The sequence below is a fragment of the Octopus bimaculoides genome, chromosome 30, assembly GCF_046866305.1.
Source record: "Octopus bimaculoides isolate indiv1 chromosome 30, ASM4686630v1, whole genome shotgun sequence".
Taxonomy (NCBI): domain Eukaryota; kingdom Metazoa; phylum Mollusca; class Cephalopoda; order Octopoda; family Octopodidae; genus Octopus; species Octopus bimaculoides.
The window spans coordinates 6214089-6226588 of record NC_142957.1 but is presented as its reverse complement, the minus strand read 5'-3'; the positions used below and the strand labels follow the sequence as shown (position 1 = coordinate 6226588).

The 12500-nt window shown below is 39.8% G+C and overlaps 1 protein-coding gene and 1 long non-coding RNA gene across 3 annotated transcripts in view; one reads left to right on the top strand and one right to left on the bottom strand.

The window, feature by feature from the left end:
* The window catches only part of LOC106883927 (uncharacterized), a 12340-nt gene extending 5040 nt beyond the window's left edge, over positions 1-7300 (top strand). The window contains exons 1-2 of one of the 2 annotated variants that reach the window (XR_016239128.1): positions 5399-5531; positions 7041-7300. Coding sequence is in view for 1 of the 2 variants with exons in the window: in XM_089345904.1 (XP_089202030.1) it covers positions 7041-7196 (156 nt within the window). In the remaining variant the exon portion in view is untranslated. Of the gene's footprint in view, positions 1-5398; positions 5532-7040 lie in introns of those variants that run through there. The other variant, XM_089345904.1, reaches the window with a different exon arrangement.
* A 1506-nt stretch (positions 7301-8806) lies between these two features.
* Positions 8807-12500, bottom strand: part of LOC149130171 (uncharacterized) — a 4533-nt gene continuing 839 nt past the window's right edge. The window contains exons 1-2 of the long non-coding RNA XR_016239127.1: positions 12418-12500; positions 8807-11171 (exon numbers count right to left, since the gene is read on the bottom strand). The exon at positions 12418-12500 is cut by the window's right edge and continues 839 nt beyond it. This is a non-coding gene — a long non-coding RNA (uncharacterized LOC149130171). The remainder of the gene's footprint in view (positions 11172-12417) is intronic.

The window sequence follows — 12500 nt, the reverse complement described above, 5'->3', positions numbered from 1 at the left end:
TGACATGAAATAAACAAAAATTTATATAAGACATTTGATTGTGAAAATTGCCCCGCAACGATGAGCTATTCTGCTAGTACACACACACACACACACTGAAGAAACTCGTCGTACATTTATATATATATATATATATATATATATATATATATATATATATATATATATATATATATATGTATATATATATATATATATATATATATATATATATATATATATATATATATATATATATATATATATATATATATATTTATATATATATTTATATATATATATATATATATATATATATATATATATATATATATATATATATATATATATATATACACGCACGTGCACCTTCGTTTTGGGATCACCACTACTTTATTATCTCTCCTTCTTCCTAGCTCTCCTGTGTGAACCCTCTGTCCTGCATTCGCCATGATAGATCGCTAGCCACTACACATTCTCTATTTTCTCTCCTTGTTTCTTTCTGTGTTCCTTTCTGTGGAAGAGCGTAGGCTCGAAACGTTAACGACTTTTTCACTTCCCGAGCGTTAAACTAATACATCTGTTTGTTGTCTACACCACCTGTCTTCGTCTTTTATTTTTGTCTTTTGTGAATTCTCCCTATATATATATATATATATATATATATATATATATATATATATATATATATATATATATATATATATATATATATATATATATATATATATATATATATATATATATATATATATATATATATATATATATATAAGTATATATGTATGTTATGAATGTAAGCCTTAATATCTGTGTGTCTCTGTTGTGTTTGACCTCCGCCGTTATTTGGCATCAGATGCTGCTGTATATTCCCCCATAACTTAGCAGTTCCGAAAAAGAAACAGTTAGAATAAGTGTTAGGTTTACAAAGAATAAATCCTGAAGGCAATTTCTTAGACTAGAAACCATTGAAGACGGTGCTGTAGCATAGCTACCTTCAAATGACTGTGTGTGTGTGTGTGTATGTGTGTGTGTGTATGTGTGTGTGTGTGAGTGACTGTGTGTATCCAGTTGTTAGTATTTACACACATTGTTTCTGTATATGCGTTTATGAATAGGGAATCCATGTATGAATATATATGTGTAATCCTATGAGGTAGAGGGGCAATGGCCCATTGGTTAGGGCAACGGACTCGCGGTCACAGGATCGCAGTTTCGATTCCCCGACCGGGCGTTGTGAGTGTTTATTGAGCGAAAACACCCAAAAGCTCCACGAGGCTCTGGCAGGGGATGGTGGCGAACCCTGCTGTACTCTTTCACCACAACTTTCTCTCACTCTACTTGTTTCTGTTGTGCCTGTAATTCAAAGGGTCAGCCTTGTCACACTCTGTGTCACGCTGAATATCCCCGAGAACTACGTTAAGGGTACACGTGTCTGTGGAGTGCTCAGTCACTTGCACGTTAATTTCACGAGCAGGCTGTTCGGTTGATCGGATCAACTGGAACCCTCGACGTCGTAAGCGACGGAGTGCCAACAACAATCCTATGAGGTGCTTATGGGTATGCATGTGTCCTTCACCAAATTTATGTATGGGCTAATATGGACCATGACCCAGAGACATCAAGCTTTGGGTAGCTCCAATACATTCAGGCGTCTCTTTAAAACATTCAAATCTAAATTTGGATTTAAAAATTAAAAACAATATCTATATCAACTTGTAATTTTTTTCACCTGTTCAAATTACTTTTTACTTCAAGGGTTCTTTTAAAATTATTGATTACTATTTCGATTTAATAGGTTTAATAGATTTAATCATTTTTTTTTTGTGGAAAGAGACATACTTGTAAAAATTTACCAAAACAAGTTTAACCTATATTAATCGGAAACATTGATTGCTGTGCGACTCATAAAAACTTCTCGAAAATTAAACCGTCCAAAGGACGGGGGCGTTTGCTAGCATCTGTTTGTTGTTTACAAACCTGTCTTTGTCTTTTGTTTTTTTTTTAATTCTCACTATATATATAGATCGCTGACCACGACATTTAAACATTTTTTTTCTCCTTGTTTTTCTCCTTATTTCTTTCTGTTGAAGAGCGTAGCTCAAAACGTTAAAGACTTTCTCTATTCCCGCGCGTTAAACTAATACATCCTTTTGTTGTTTACACCACTTGTCCTCGTCTGTTGTTTTTTTTTCGTAATATATATATATATATATATATATATATATATATATATATATATATATATATAATTCATATAGGGGCATTACTATACAATAATGCATCACGCTTAGAGGGACTACATAAGTCAAAACTACCAAAATAAGCACATTTTTACCGATTGCGATGGAATGCAACTTTCAAAGCTAACCTCCTAAAAACTTTTAACTTAACGGCAAACCACTGAATAAAAAATACAGCTTACTGCATAGTTTTGCTGTGTTAATTATGAAACCAGTGGTTTGCCGTTAAGTTATCGAAAGATCGTTAAGTATCGAAAGATCGCCGTCTCTGTGTACATGCACATATGTAGCATGCTGAAAAGTTCTTGCCATTTTGAAAAGAAAATACAAGTGTATCAGTTAATTATGATTTTATCCAGTATCTTCCCCTCTCAAAGCGAGGGACTTTTCAACATTACCTTGTATATATATATATATATATATATATATATATATATATATATATATATATATATATATATATATATATATATCCAAAGTTTAAAATTTTTACATTTAAGAAAGAGATTTGACGCCGATGTTTATATCCATGTATTTAATCCGATGTTAACATTTCTGTATTCAGCTATATTTGACCACTAAGTATAAGTCAAATATATCAGTTGCCATACACTTCATCAGGAATAACTTTCTTTAGAACAAAAAACCCAAAAAAACACATAATGAATTAATCGAATTATGAATTAGATAATGAATTAGACCGGTTAACGCTGGGAATGCGGTATGGATTTTAAATTTTGAATTTTTGATTTTGTTCGATTAATTCATTATGTGTTTTTTTTTTGGGGGGGGGGGTTCTAAAGAAAGTTATTCCTGATGAAGTGTATGGCAACTGATATATTTGACTTATACTTAGTGGTCAAATATAGCTGAATACAGAAATGTTAACATCGGATTAAATACATGGATATAAACATCGGCGTCAAATCTCTTTCTTAAATGTAAAAATTTAAAACTTTGGATATATAAACAAGGAGAACTATCCTTAAGGAGTCTAATTTAGATTTTTTGAGGTGAAATCTCATGCTATATTGGTAACGATTACAGAGTTTACTTTGAAAAATCATATATATATATATATGGTTGTGTGGTAAGAAGCTTGCTTCCCATGTATGCGCCGGTCTATTCGCTGTGCTGATTTTTGACGAGACGGACGGAATTTTCTGAGCTGCTTGGCAGCGGTTTGTCGGTGAGTGTTGTACCGGTAGAAAGGAATGTCCTCATCGGAGGAGGAGCTCGTTAAGGCGGTAAATAGAATGGACGAGCATTTGGAAAGAGTAAAGAGTTTTGCTGAGGCTGCAGAGACGACGAAAAAGGAAGTGGGCCTAACCAGACTGAAGGAGCTGTGTAAGATGACACAGAAGGTGGGTGGTGATGTAAAGTTATTACCCCCGAAAAGGGTTATGGTAAATATGGAAAAGAAGACCATCACCTACAAGGTGTACGCAGTGGAGAAAAGGAAGGTGGAGCGGATGGAGATGGAAAAAGTAGAAAAAGCCCTGAAGGGGCTTTCGAAGGAAGTGACGTATATAGCAAAAAGAAATGGATATGGGACGGTGGTTGTCCAGTTTAGGACAGCGGAAGAGACGAAGAGGCTGGCGAGCACAACTGTTAAAATGGAGGAACTAGTACTTCTACCCACGTACCTAGGAAGAAAGACTTCTAAAGTGAGGGTAGAAGGAATTTCACCCGATATAGAAGTGGCTTGGGTAGCGGCAGCCGTCCTCGTTGGAAGTGAGGAGGCGGTGGCTGTCCTCCAAACCACAGAGACGGGGGAAGGAGGATTTAAAGGGAAAAAATTGGAAATTATCATACAAGCGGAGGCGAAACAGCTAGAAAATTTGGTGGAGACGGTGAGGTTGGGAGAAATAGTATTGAGAGTATGGGCAGAGGGCAGAGCACCACGTTGTTTTAAATGTGGCCAAAAGGGCCACATTAGAGCATACTGCCCTGTACAGAGGACAACGGCTGAGGATGCAGTTGTGGAGGCGGAGGAGAAAAGAGAGGAAGAAAAGACAGATGGAGGAAAGGAGAAAAAGGAGGAAGAATGGAAAGCTACAGAGAGCAGAAAGAGAAAGAAGAAAAAAAGAAAAGACACTGAGTATGATGTGGTACCCCAGTCCAACTCCATCCCACCCGAGACCACTCAGACCCCCCCCCCATACAGACACCAAACCTACCCACCCCATTTCCCCACAAGAAAAAAAGAAAAGAAAAAGAAAGAACAGACACCACAAAATTTAGAAGACTCCCCCCACCTCCAGGTGAAAAAAGTTATGAATGCATGGAGAAGAGAACGATGTCATTAAGTGATGGAGAAAGAGGAAAAAGGTTTGACCCCTCCCCTGTGGTAGAAGACAATGCAATCACTGTCCCACTCACAGAGGGGGGGGGAGCCTCAGTTTGCTTCATCGGTGGCACCCTTCCCACCGATGAAGTATCGGGACATGCCGACGGTGTATCATCATCCGCCGGCCGTGTCCCATTTTTTCCTCCCTCCCCCTTTCTTTTCTTTGGGGGGGGGGGGGTTGCGGGAGCAGGGGGTCTCTTTTGGTTTAACTGGAAGGTCCTCCTTTCCCCGAAACTTGAGGATCCCTCGATGAGCAACCATTGTTGCTCACCGATGAAGCAGACTGAGGCTTCCACGCCCCCGCCCCCGTAAGTGGGACAGTGATTGCATTGTCTTCTACCACAGGGGACGGGTCGTGGAGTGCTACCTGGATGGCATACTGGACCGTGAACGGTTAGAGTCCGGGTGTTTGGACTATCCAGAGTGGCCTCCACAGGTGTACGCGGAAGTTGAGCAACTCCGAGTTGTTCCAGATAATGGCCTCCTTTAGAAAGGAAGATTTTCAATTCTTTGGAATAGGCCCCAACTTGTTGCAGCAGGCTTGCCTGCAGGCGGCAAAAAAGTTGCTCGGGGAGGAAGTATAAGAGGCTTAAGTGCCTATTCATTGATTATTAAATCATGTTATTTTGATTTGATGTGATTTGAATTGATTTGACTGTATGTAATTTGAATTGTAAAAGAACAGTGATTTCGAGTGGTTTTCGGTCGGCGGGCGCCGAATACCCCTCTCATTTATAACATTCGCATTTTGTCATTCTCATTTCATTAATGTAAATGTCCAGCCCGCATTGCTTCTATGTAAGGCCTTCATGGCCAATTTCCATGAAATAAAGTTGCTTGCTTCCCTCACGGCGCATGTGCAGACCAGACTGGTTATTCTTACCATAATAACAACACAGCTAAATTTAGCTCTGTTGTGGATTAAGTCTACGAAAAGATACTAGCAGCACAGCCTGAAGGTAGGGGAAATTTTGTTTTGGGGGCACAGCGGGGGTGCGTTACTTGTACTTTATATATTTTTTTAAACTAGTATGGTATCTCTACTGGTCTCGAGGCAATTTTGTTCGCCTTTGGTTGCGTTGGTTTTTGTCGAAAAATTCTTAGGAGGCGTATCCCGCAAAGCACGAATTTTTCTATTGAAAATCTTTTTTTACTGAAGACTTTCGTAACTGGATTTTTGTCTGTGTTTATGGACATTTAAGCACTGCTAGCTGTTAATTATACGACGAACACCAGTTTTTGTGGATAAAATTATTTGGATATTGTGGATCACCTATATCGGATTACCCAGGCTTGGCCAGGAGTTCGAATAGGACAGTGGACATTTAACTATGCTTTTTTTTAAAACTGTTTTTTTTTCTTTACTCCTTCTTTCTTGCTTTTTTTGTTTTAATTTTTCTTCTACGGTTATCTGTGAACATGGAAAGAAAAAAATAATAACATTACCTTGGAGTGGGAGATCAACCCACCCAAAGAATGGATGAAAGATTTAAAAGAGAGGACAGTGTTTCTGAGGACCTATCCAAGGTCCTTGGACACCATTGTTTCCTTTTCCAGACGAGAGACAGAAGAAGAGCTGGCGGAATATATGCCGACGATAAGGCATATTGCCAGGGGTCCCAAATATGCAACTGTATGGTTGCTGTTCGAGACCCCAGAGATGGCGTGTAAGTTCGCCAGTCAGCCCCTGGAAGGGAAAAGGATTCTGTTTCTCAACTCATATTGTGGGAGAAAATGCAAGCGTGCGTGGGTGTGTGGGTTGCCGCCAGGGGTTAAGCCCGAGTGGATAGCAGAAACTATCCGACGGCATCGGTTGTCAAGCGATGTTGGGAGGAAAACACAAACACACACACGCACACACATATATATATATATATATATATATATATATATATATATATAAACGACGGGATTCTTTCAGTCTCTGTCTACCAAATCCACTCACACGGCTTTGGTCGGCCCGAGGCTGTAGTTGAAGACACTTGCCCAAGGTGCCATACAGTGGGACTGAACCCGGAACCATGTGGTTGGTAAGCAAGCTACTCCTGATATATATATATATATATATATATATATATATATATATATATGTGTGTGTGTTTAAATATATTTTTTTATACCAAAAATTTGGCAAAAAAATATAGTATCTGTTAACAATATATATATATATATATATATTTTCTTCCCAATCGTCTCGAAGGCCACTAACATCAAACAACATCTAACTCAAACCATGATGAAGACTCTTTCGACCTATGCCAGCATGGGAAGCAGAACTAAAACAATGATGTTATGTTTGTGTGGATGCATGCATTTGTCTTTCCTGCTCATCTTTCTTTTGTTTTCATATACATCTTTTCTCACCCACGTGTCGTTTTCAAACCCTTCTCCCCTCCCCCCCTGTCTCTTTCTTTCCTTCTCCCACTTTTTTTAATATATTTTACATGCCTTCACTTTCTTCATTTCAGATCAACGAAACCAATTCATGGGGTCTGACATATTTGATGGTTGCTTGTCGCCTGGGCAACACAGATTTACTAAATTTCTTGGTAGATGCTGGAGCTGATTTGGATATGAGGGACAGAGATGGTAAAACTGCTTCACATTATGCTGTGTTTGCGTAAGTTAAGAATTAAATAAATAAAATCTTCAGATCTGTTTCGTTTCTAAATTTCTTCCAATTCCAGACAGATTAAATGTCAGAAGATGCTATAGTCATGGCAGCGTTACAGGAGTACTCTTTCACCACAACTTCCTCTCACTCTTACTTCCTGTTTCTGTTGTACCTGTAATTCATAGGGTCAGCCTTGTCACACTGGATATCCCCGAGAACTATGTTAAGGGTACACGTGTCTGTGGAGTGCTCAGCCACTTGCATGTTAATTTCACGAGCAGGCTGTTCCGTTGATCGGATCAACTGGAACCCTCGACGTCGTAAGCGACGGAGTGCCAACAACAACAAAGTAATCACCAACTACATCTTTGCCCCATTTTCTCCCTGAATCCACTTCATTATCGAATCATAAAACCCTTTTTGGTGATTTGTTGTTTTTTTGTTTTTGTTTTTTTCGCAAAGAAACGAATAAGGGACAACAACCAATGCACATTAACAAATTGTCCCATCCATGACACAGATTTATGCCAACGGGTAAATGCTGTGTATAGAATACAATGTAACAAATGCAATAAGTTCTATGTGAGTAGCACAAGACCGTTACACGTCTGCATCAAAGAACATCTGAACACGAGAGCCTCCTCCTTCAGAAAACATCTAGACAGATGCCAGAAGGATCTGAAGAAGGAATTGTATTCCGAAATATCATCGGACTATAGATAACTAAATTACAACAAGTATATAGTCCATTTTTTTGTATTATAGTGCATTGTCGTACCATTCAAAACTTTTTATTCTGTAATACTTCGACCGTGCGAACGAAAGGAGATGGCGACGTAGACGAGATCTGTGAGAAATCTGAAATCGAAGACGATTGCCGTCGTTGGATCGGGCTTATTTATAGGCGAAAAAGGGCTCACCGGAAACCCAGTAAAACTCTATCTCACGTAACTTTATCTGAAGCCACGATTGGACGTAATGCCCCTTAGCAAGCAGAACATGGGGACAATTGCCGCGCAAAATAAGAACCGATCAGGATGATGGACAGAAGGGTCCAAGGCAACCGAAGGCTAGATGTTAGCAGCTTCGTTATCATTTATGATCGAATGCCCGAGAGAGAGGTTTCACTACAATTCTTTACAGATTACTGTTTGTTTAGGAGATATTGTTTGAAAGTGAGCAGCTGTGAAGATTGATGCTGTGTGATTCATTCTGCTTTTTTAATATTGATTATGGAGAAATTGATCAATTTTTCTCCCCTGAAAATATCCTTTCAACTCTAAAATGAGAAGAAAGATTCTATCGTTTGTTATGGCAGTGATAATCTTCGTTAAATACATAATTATCATTGACACCTCTTGCTTCAACCCTTCTAAGAAATATATTCACTCTGCCTTTCCCATCTCTAACTAGCCAATATCAACAGGGCGGTTAGGTAACTGGGTTTGTGATAAACAAGTTTTGAAAGAGAATACGTAGTTAGTAAAACACAGAGATCTATGAAAGGGAGATACGTCACTGAAAAGCAAATATCACCAAAAAAGAGTTAGGAGAAGTTAGAGAGACAGACAGAGCAGTGGCATGTCTATGAACGATATAAAGGAATAGAGGTACATCAAATACAATATAAATTATTCATTTATTAAAATTATCTACGCCATTTGAGTATGTATCATAATTACCTGTTGTTGGCACTCCGTCGCTTACGACGTCGAAGGTTCCAGTTGATCCGACCAACGGAACAGCCTGCTCGTGAAATTAATGTGCAAGTGGCTGAGCACTCCACAGACACGTGTACCCATAACGTAGTTCTCGGGGATATTCAGCGTGACACAGTGTGACAAGGCTGACCTTTTGAATTACAGGCACAACAGAAACAGGAAGTAAGAGAGAGAGAAAGTTGTGGTGAAAGAGTACAGCAAGGTTCGCCACCATCCCCTGCCGGAGCCTCAGGTGTTTCTGCTCAATAAACATTCACAACGCCCGGTCTGGGAATCGAAACTGCGATCCTATGACCGCGTGTCCGCTGCCCAAAACACTGGGCCATTGCGCCTCCACCATAATTACCAATTGATAATTAATACCAGATTCACATCAGAAGAAATAATCCTAGAAACAAGAAAACTTCCATGCCATAAAGGATTAGAACTAGTTTATTGTCTAGAAATACGGCATATATGTTTCCGTCTCAATAGACATCATCAGTACATATATTTATATAATATATATAATATTTATATAATATATACATATATTTATATAATATATATGTATATATATATAGATATAGATATATACACATACGTATATATATGTATATGTATGTATGTGTATTTCCCCTCCAGATTTCACCGTTGTTTTGCCTCTCCACCATCTAAGGACTTTCCCCTACTGTGTTCATCATCCACATGTGCAACGAACAATTCGCAATGAACTTGTATCCCTGGCTGACTCTTCACTTGTGTTTCCTATATTCTTATATCTTTCCTTTTTTTTATTCTTATTTTTCTTTCTTTTATATATTTTTTCTTATATATGAAAATTTGTTTTTTCTTAAACTTTTAACCACAAACTTTTTATCGTTTTGCTTCCCTTTTGTTTTTTCTGTCGAAACGTCATGATTCTTCTTTTATTTTAAGCAAGTCTATAATAAATGGCATGGACGCGCAATGGCCCAGTGGTTAGGGCAGCGAACTCGCGGTTTCGATTCCCAGACCGGGCGTTGTGAGTGTTTATTGAGCGAAAGCACCTAAAAAGCTCCACGAGGCTCCGGCAGTGGGTGGTGGCGAACCCTGCTGTACTCTTCCACCACAACTTTCTCTCACTCTTACTTCCTGTTTCTGTTGTGCCTGTAATTCAAAGGGGTCAGCCTTGTCACACTCTGTGTCACGCTGAATATCCCCCGAGAACTACGTTAAGGGTACATGTGTGTGTGGAGTGCTCAGCCACTTGCACGTTAATTTCACGAGCAGGCTGTGCCGTTGATCGGATCAACTGGAACCCTCGACGTCGTAAGCGACGGAGTGCCAACAACCAGAAACACACGCACGCAAACTATAATGTAAGGGAAATAACTCATACAATATTATTGTATGACTTATCTCCCTTACACCATAATTCTCCTCCAGCCGCATTTCCTGGCGAACCACCATCTACATAGTTACTCCCTTCCCCTCCATTTTTTTGTTCTCAGATCAACACTGACGTAGAAAGGCCTCACCCTTCCACTACTCCTACCGCTACTGAGCCACAACCTCCCACTTCCAGTGTTGTGTGTGCGTACAAGTTAATAGGCACGCGCAACAAAGTTCAAGGTCAATCTGTGGCAACTGGCTTCACACTGAGTGAGTTAGCTGTTACAATAGCAACAGCGCTGGTATTTTTTTTTCTTTTTTTATCAGACCTGGTATACATATATATATATATATATATACATAAGGCTGTGGAGGCGCAATGGTGCAGTGGTTAGGGCAGCGGCAAGGGATGGTGGCGAACCCTGCTGTACACTTCCACCACAACTTTCTCTCCCTCTTACTTCTTGTTTCTGTTGTGCCTGTAATTCAAAGGGTCAGCCTTGTCACACTGTGTCACGCTGAATATCCCCGAGAACTACGTTAAGGTTACACGTGTCTGTGGAGTGCTCAGCCACTTGCACGTTAATTTCACGAGCAGGCTGTTCCATTGATCGGATCAACTGGAACCCTCGACGTCGTAAGCGACGGAGTGCACACAACAATAATAAATGGCAGAGAGAAATAGAAAGAGAAATAGTGAGATGGTGGTTTACAAGAGACAAAAATCAACAAGGTTTATCAATGTTTAATAATAATCTTTCTCTCAATTTGTTTCCGACACAAATGGCACTGATGAATTTGGCCTCCGCATTCTTTACAAGTGGTGTGGCCACATTCAAAGACCATGTTCCAACGCCGTTCCATACATATTGTACACGTATATGAGGATTCTGCATCATACGGGGACCCATCTGAAAAGATAAACACACAAATGCCAGTGTACTTAAGCAAATAAACTGTGGATCAGTCAATTGATCAGGAAATTATAACCAAGAAATCATCATCATCATCATCATCATCATCATCGTTTAACGTCCGCTTTCCATGCTAGCATGGGTTGGACGATTTGACTGAGGACTGGTGAAACCAGATGGCAACACCAGGCTCCAGTCTGATTTGGCAGAGTTTCTACAGCTGGATGCCCTTCCTAACGCCAACCACTCTGAGAGTGTAGTAGGTGCTTTTTACGTGCCACTGGTACGAAGGCCAGTCAGGCGGTACTGGCAACGGTCACGCTCGAAATGGTGTATTTTATGTGCCACCTGCACAGGAGCCAGTTCGGCGTCACTGGCAATGATCTCGCTCGAATGTCTTTACACGTGCCATCCGGCACAAGTGCCATGACAGTAGAAATGTGGAAGGATTATGAAAGGGTCATGCCAGTATGAAAGATGAAAGTTAATTAAAAAAAGAGCAAACAAATCTACTTCGGATTGCGACTATTGCTTGAGAAATTGAAGGCTAAATGAGAAAAAAGACACCATGATCCCAACAGGAGCGACTTTGAAAATAGAACTTTACACTCAGGTCTAAAACCCAGGGTAAAGAATAACCATCATCATCATGGTTTAACGTCCGCTTTCCATGCTAGCATGGGTTGGACAATTTGACTGAGGACTGGTGAAACCAGTTGGCTACACCAGGCTCCAATCTGATTTGGCAGAGTTTCTACAGCTGGATGCCCTTCCTAACACCAGCCACTCAGAGAGTGTAGTGGGTGCTTTTACGTGCCACTGGCACGAAGGCCAGTCAGGCGGTACTGGCAACGGCCATGCTCAAAATGGTGTATTTTACGTGCGACCTGCACAGGAGCCAGTTCGGCGGCACTGGCAACGACCTCGCTCGAAAATCCTTACACATGTCACGGGCACAAGTGCCAGAAATACAGGGTAAAGAATAACCATGTCAGGAATAACAAGGAACTTGACCGCTTTGGCTGTTCCGTTGATTGGATCAACTGGAACCATCGACGTCGTAAGCGACGGAGTGCCAACAACAACGATAGTTGTACTATCACAGAGAAAAGACTCGTAGAACACTTTTCACTCATAAATCCTTCCAGATTATGACCGACCTGGATCTACACAACATGAAGTACTTTATTCCACACCATAAACAAATGAGACAAACAGACAGATAATAAAATGGTATTCTTACCAATTCCATATTTACCAGTTATACATAATGAACACTCTGGACATCGTTTCAGCGGAATTTTGGAGCAACATTCCTCACAGATA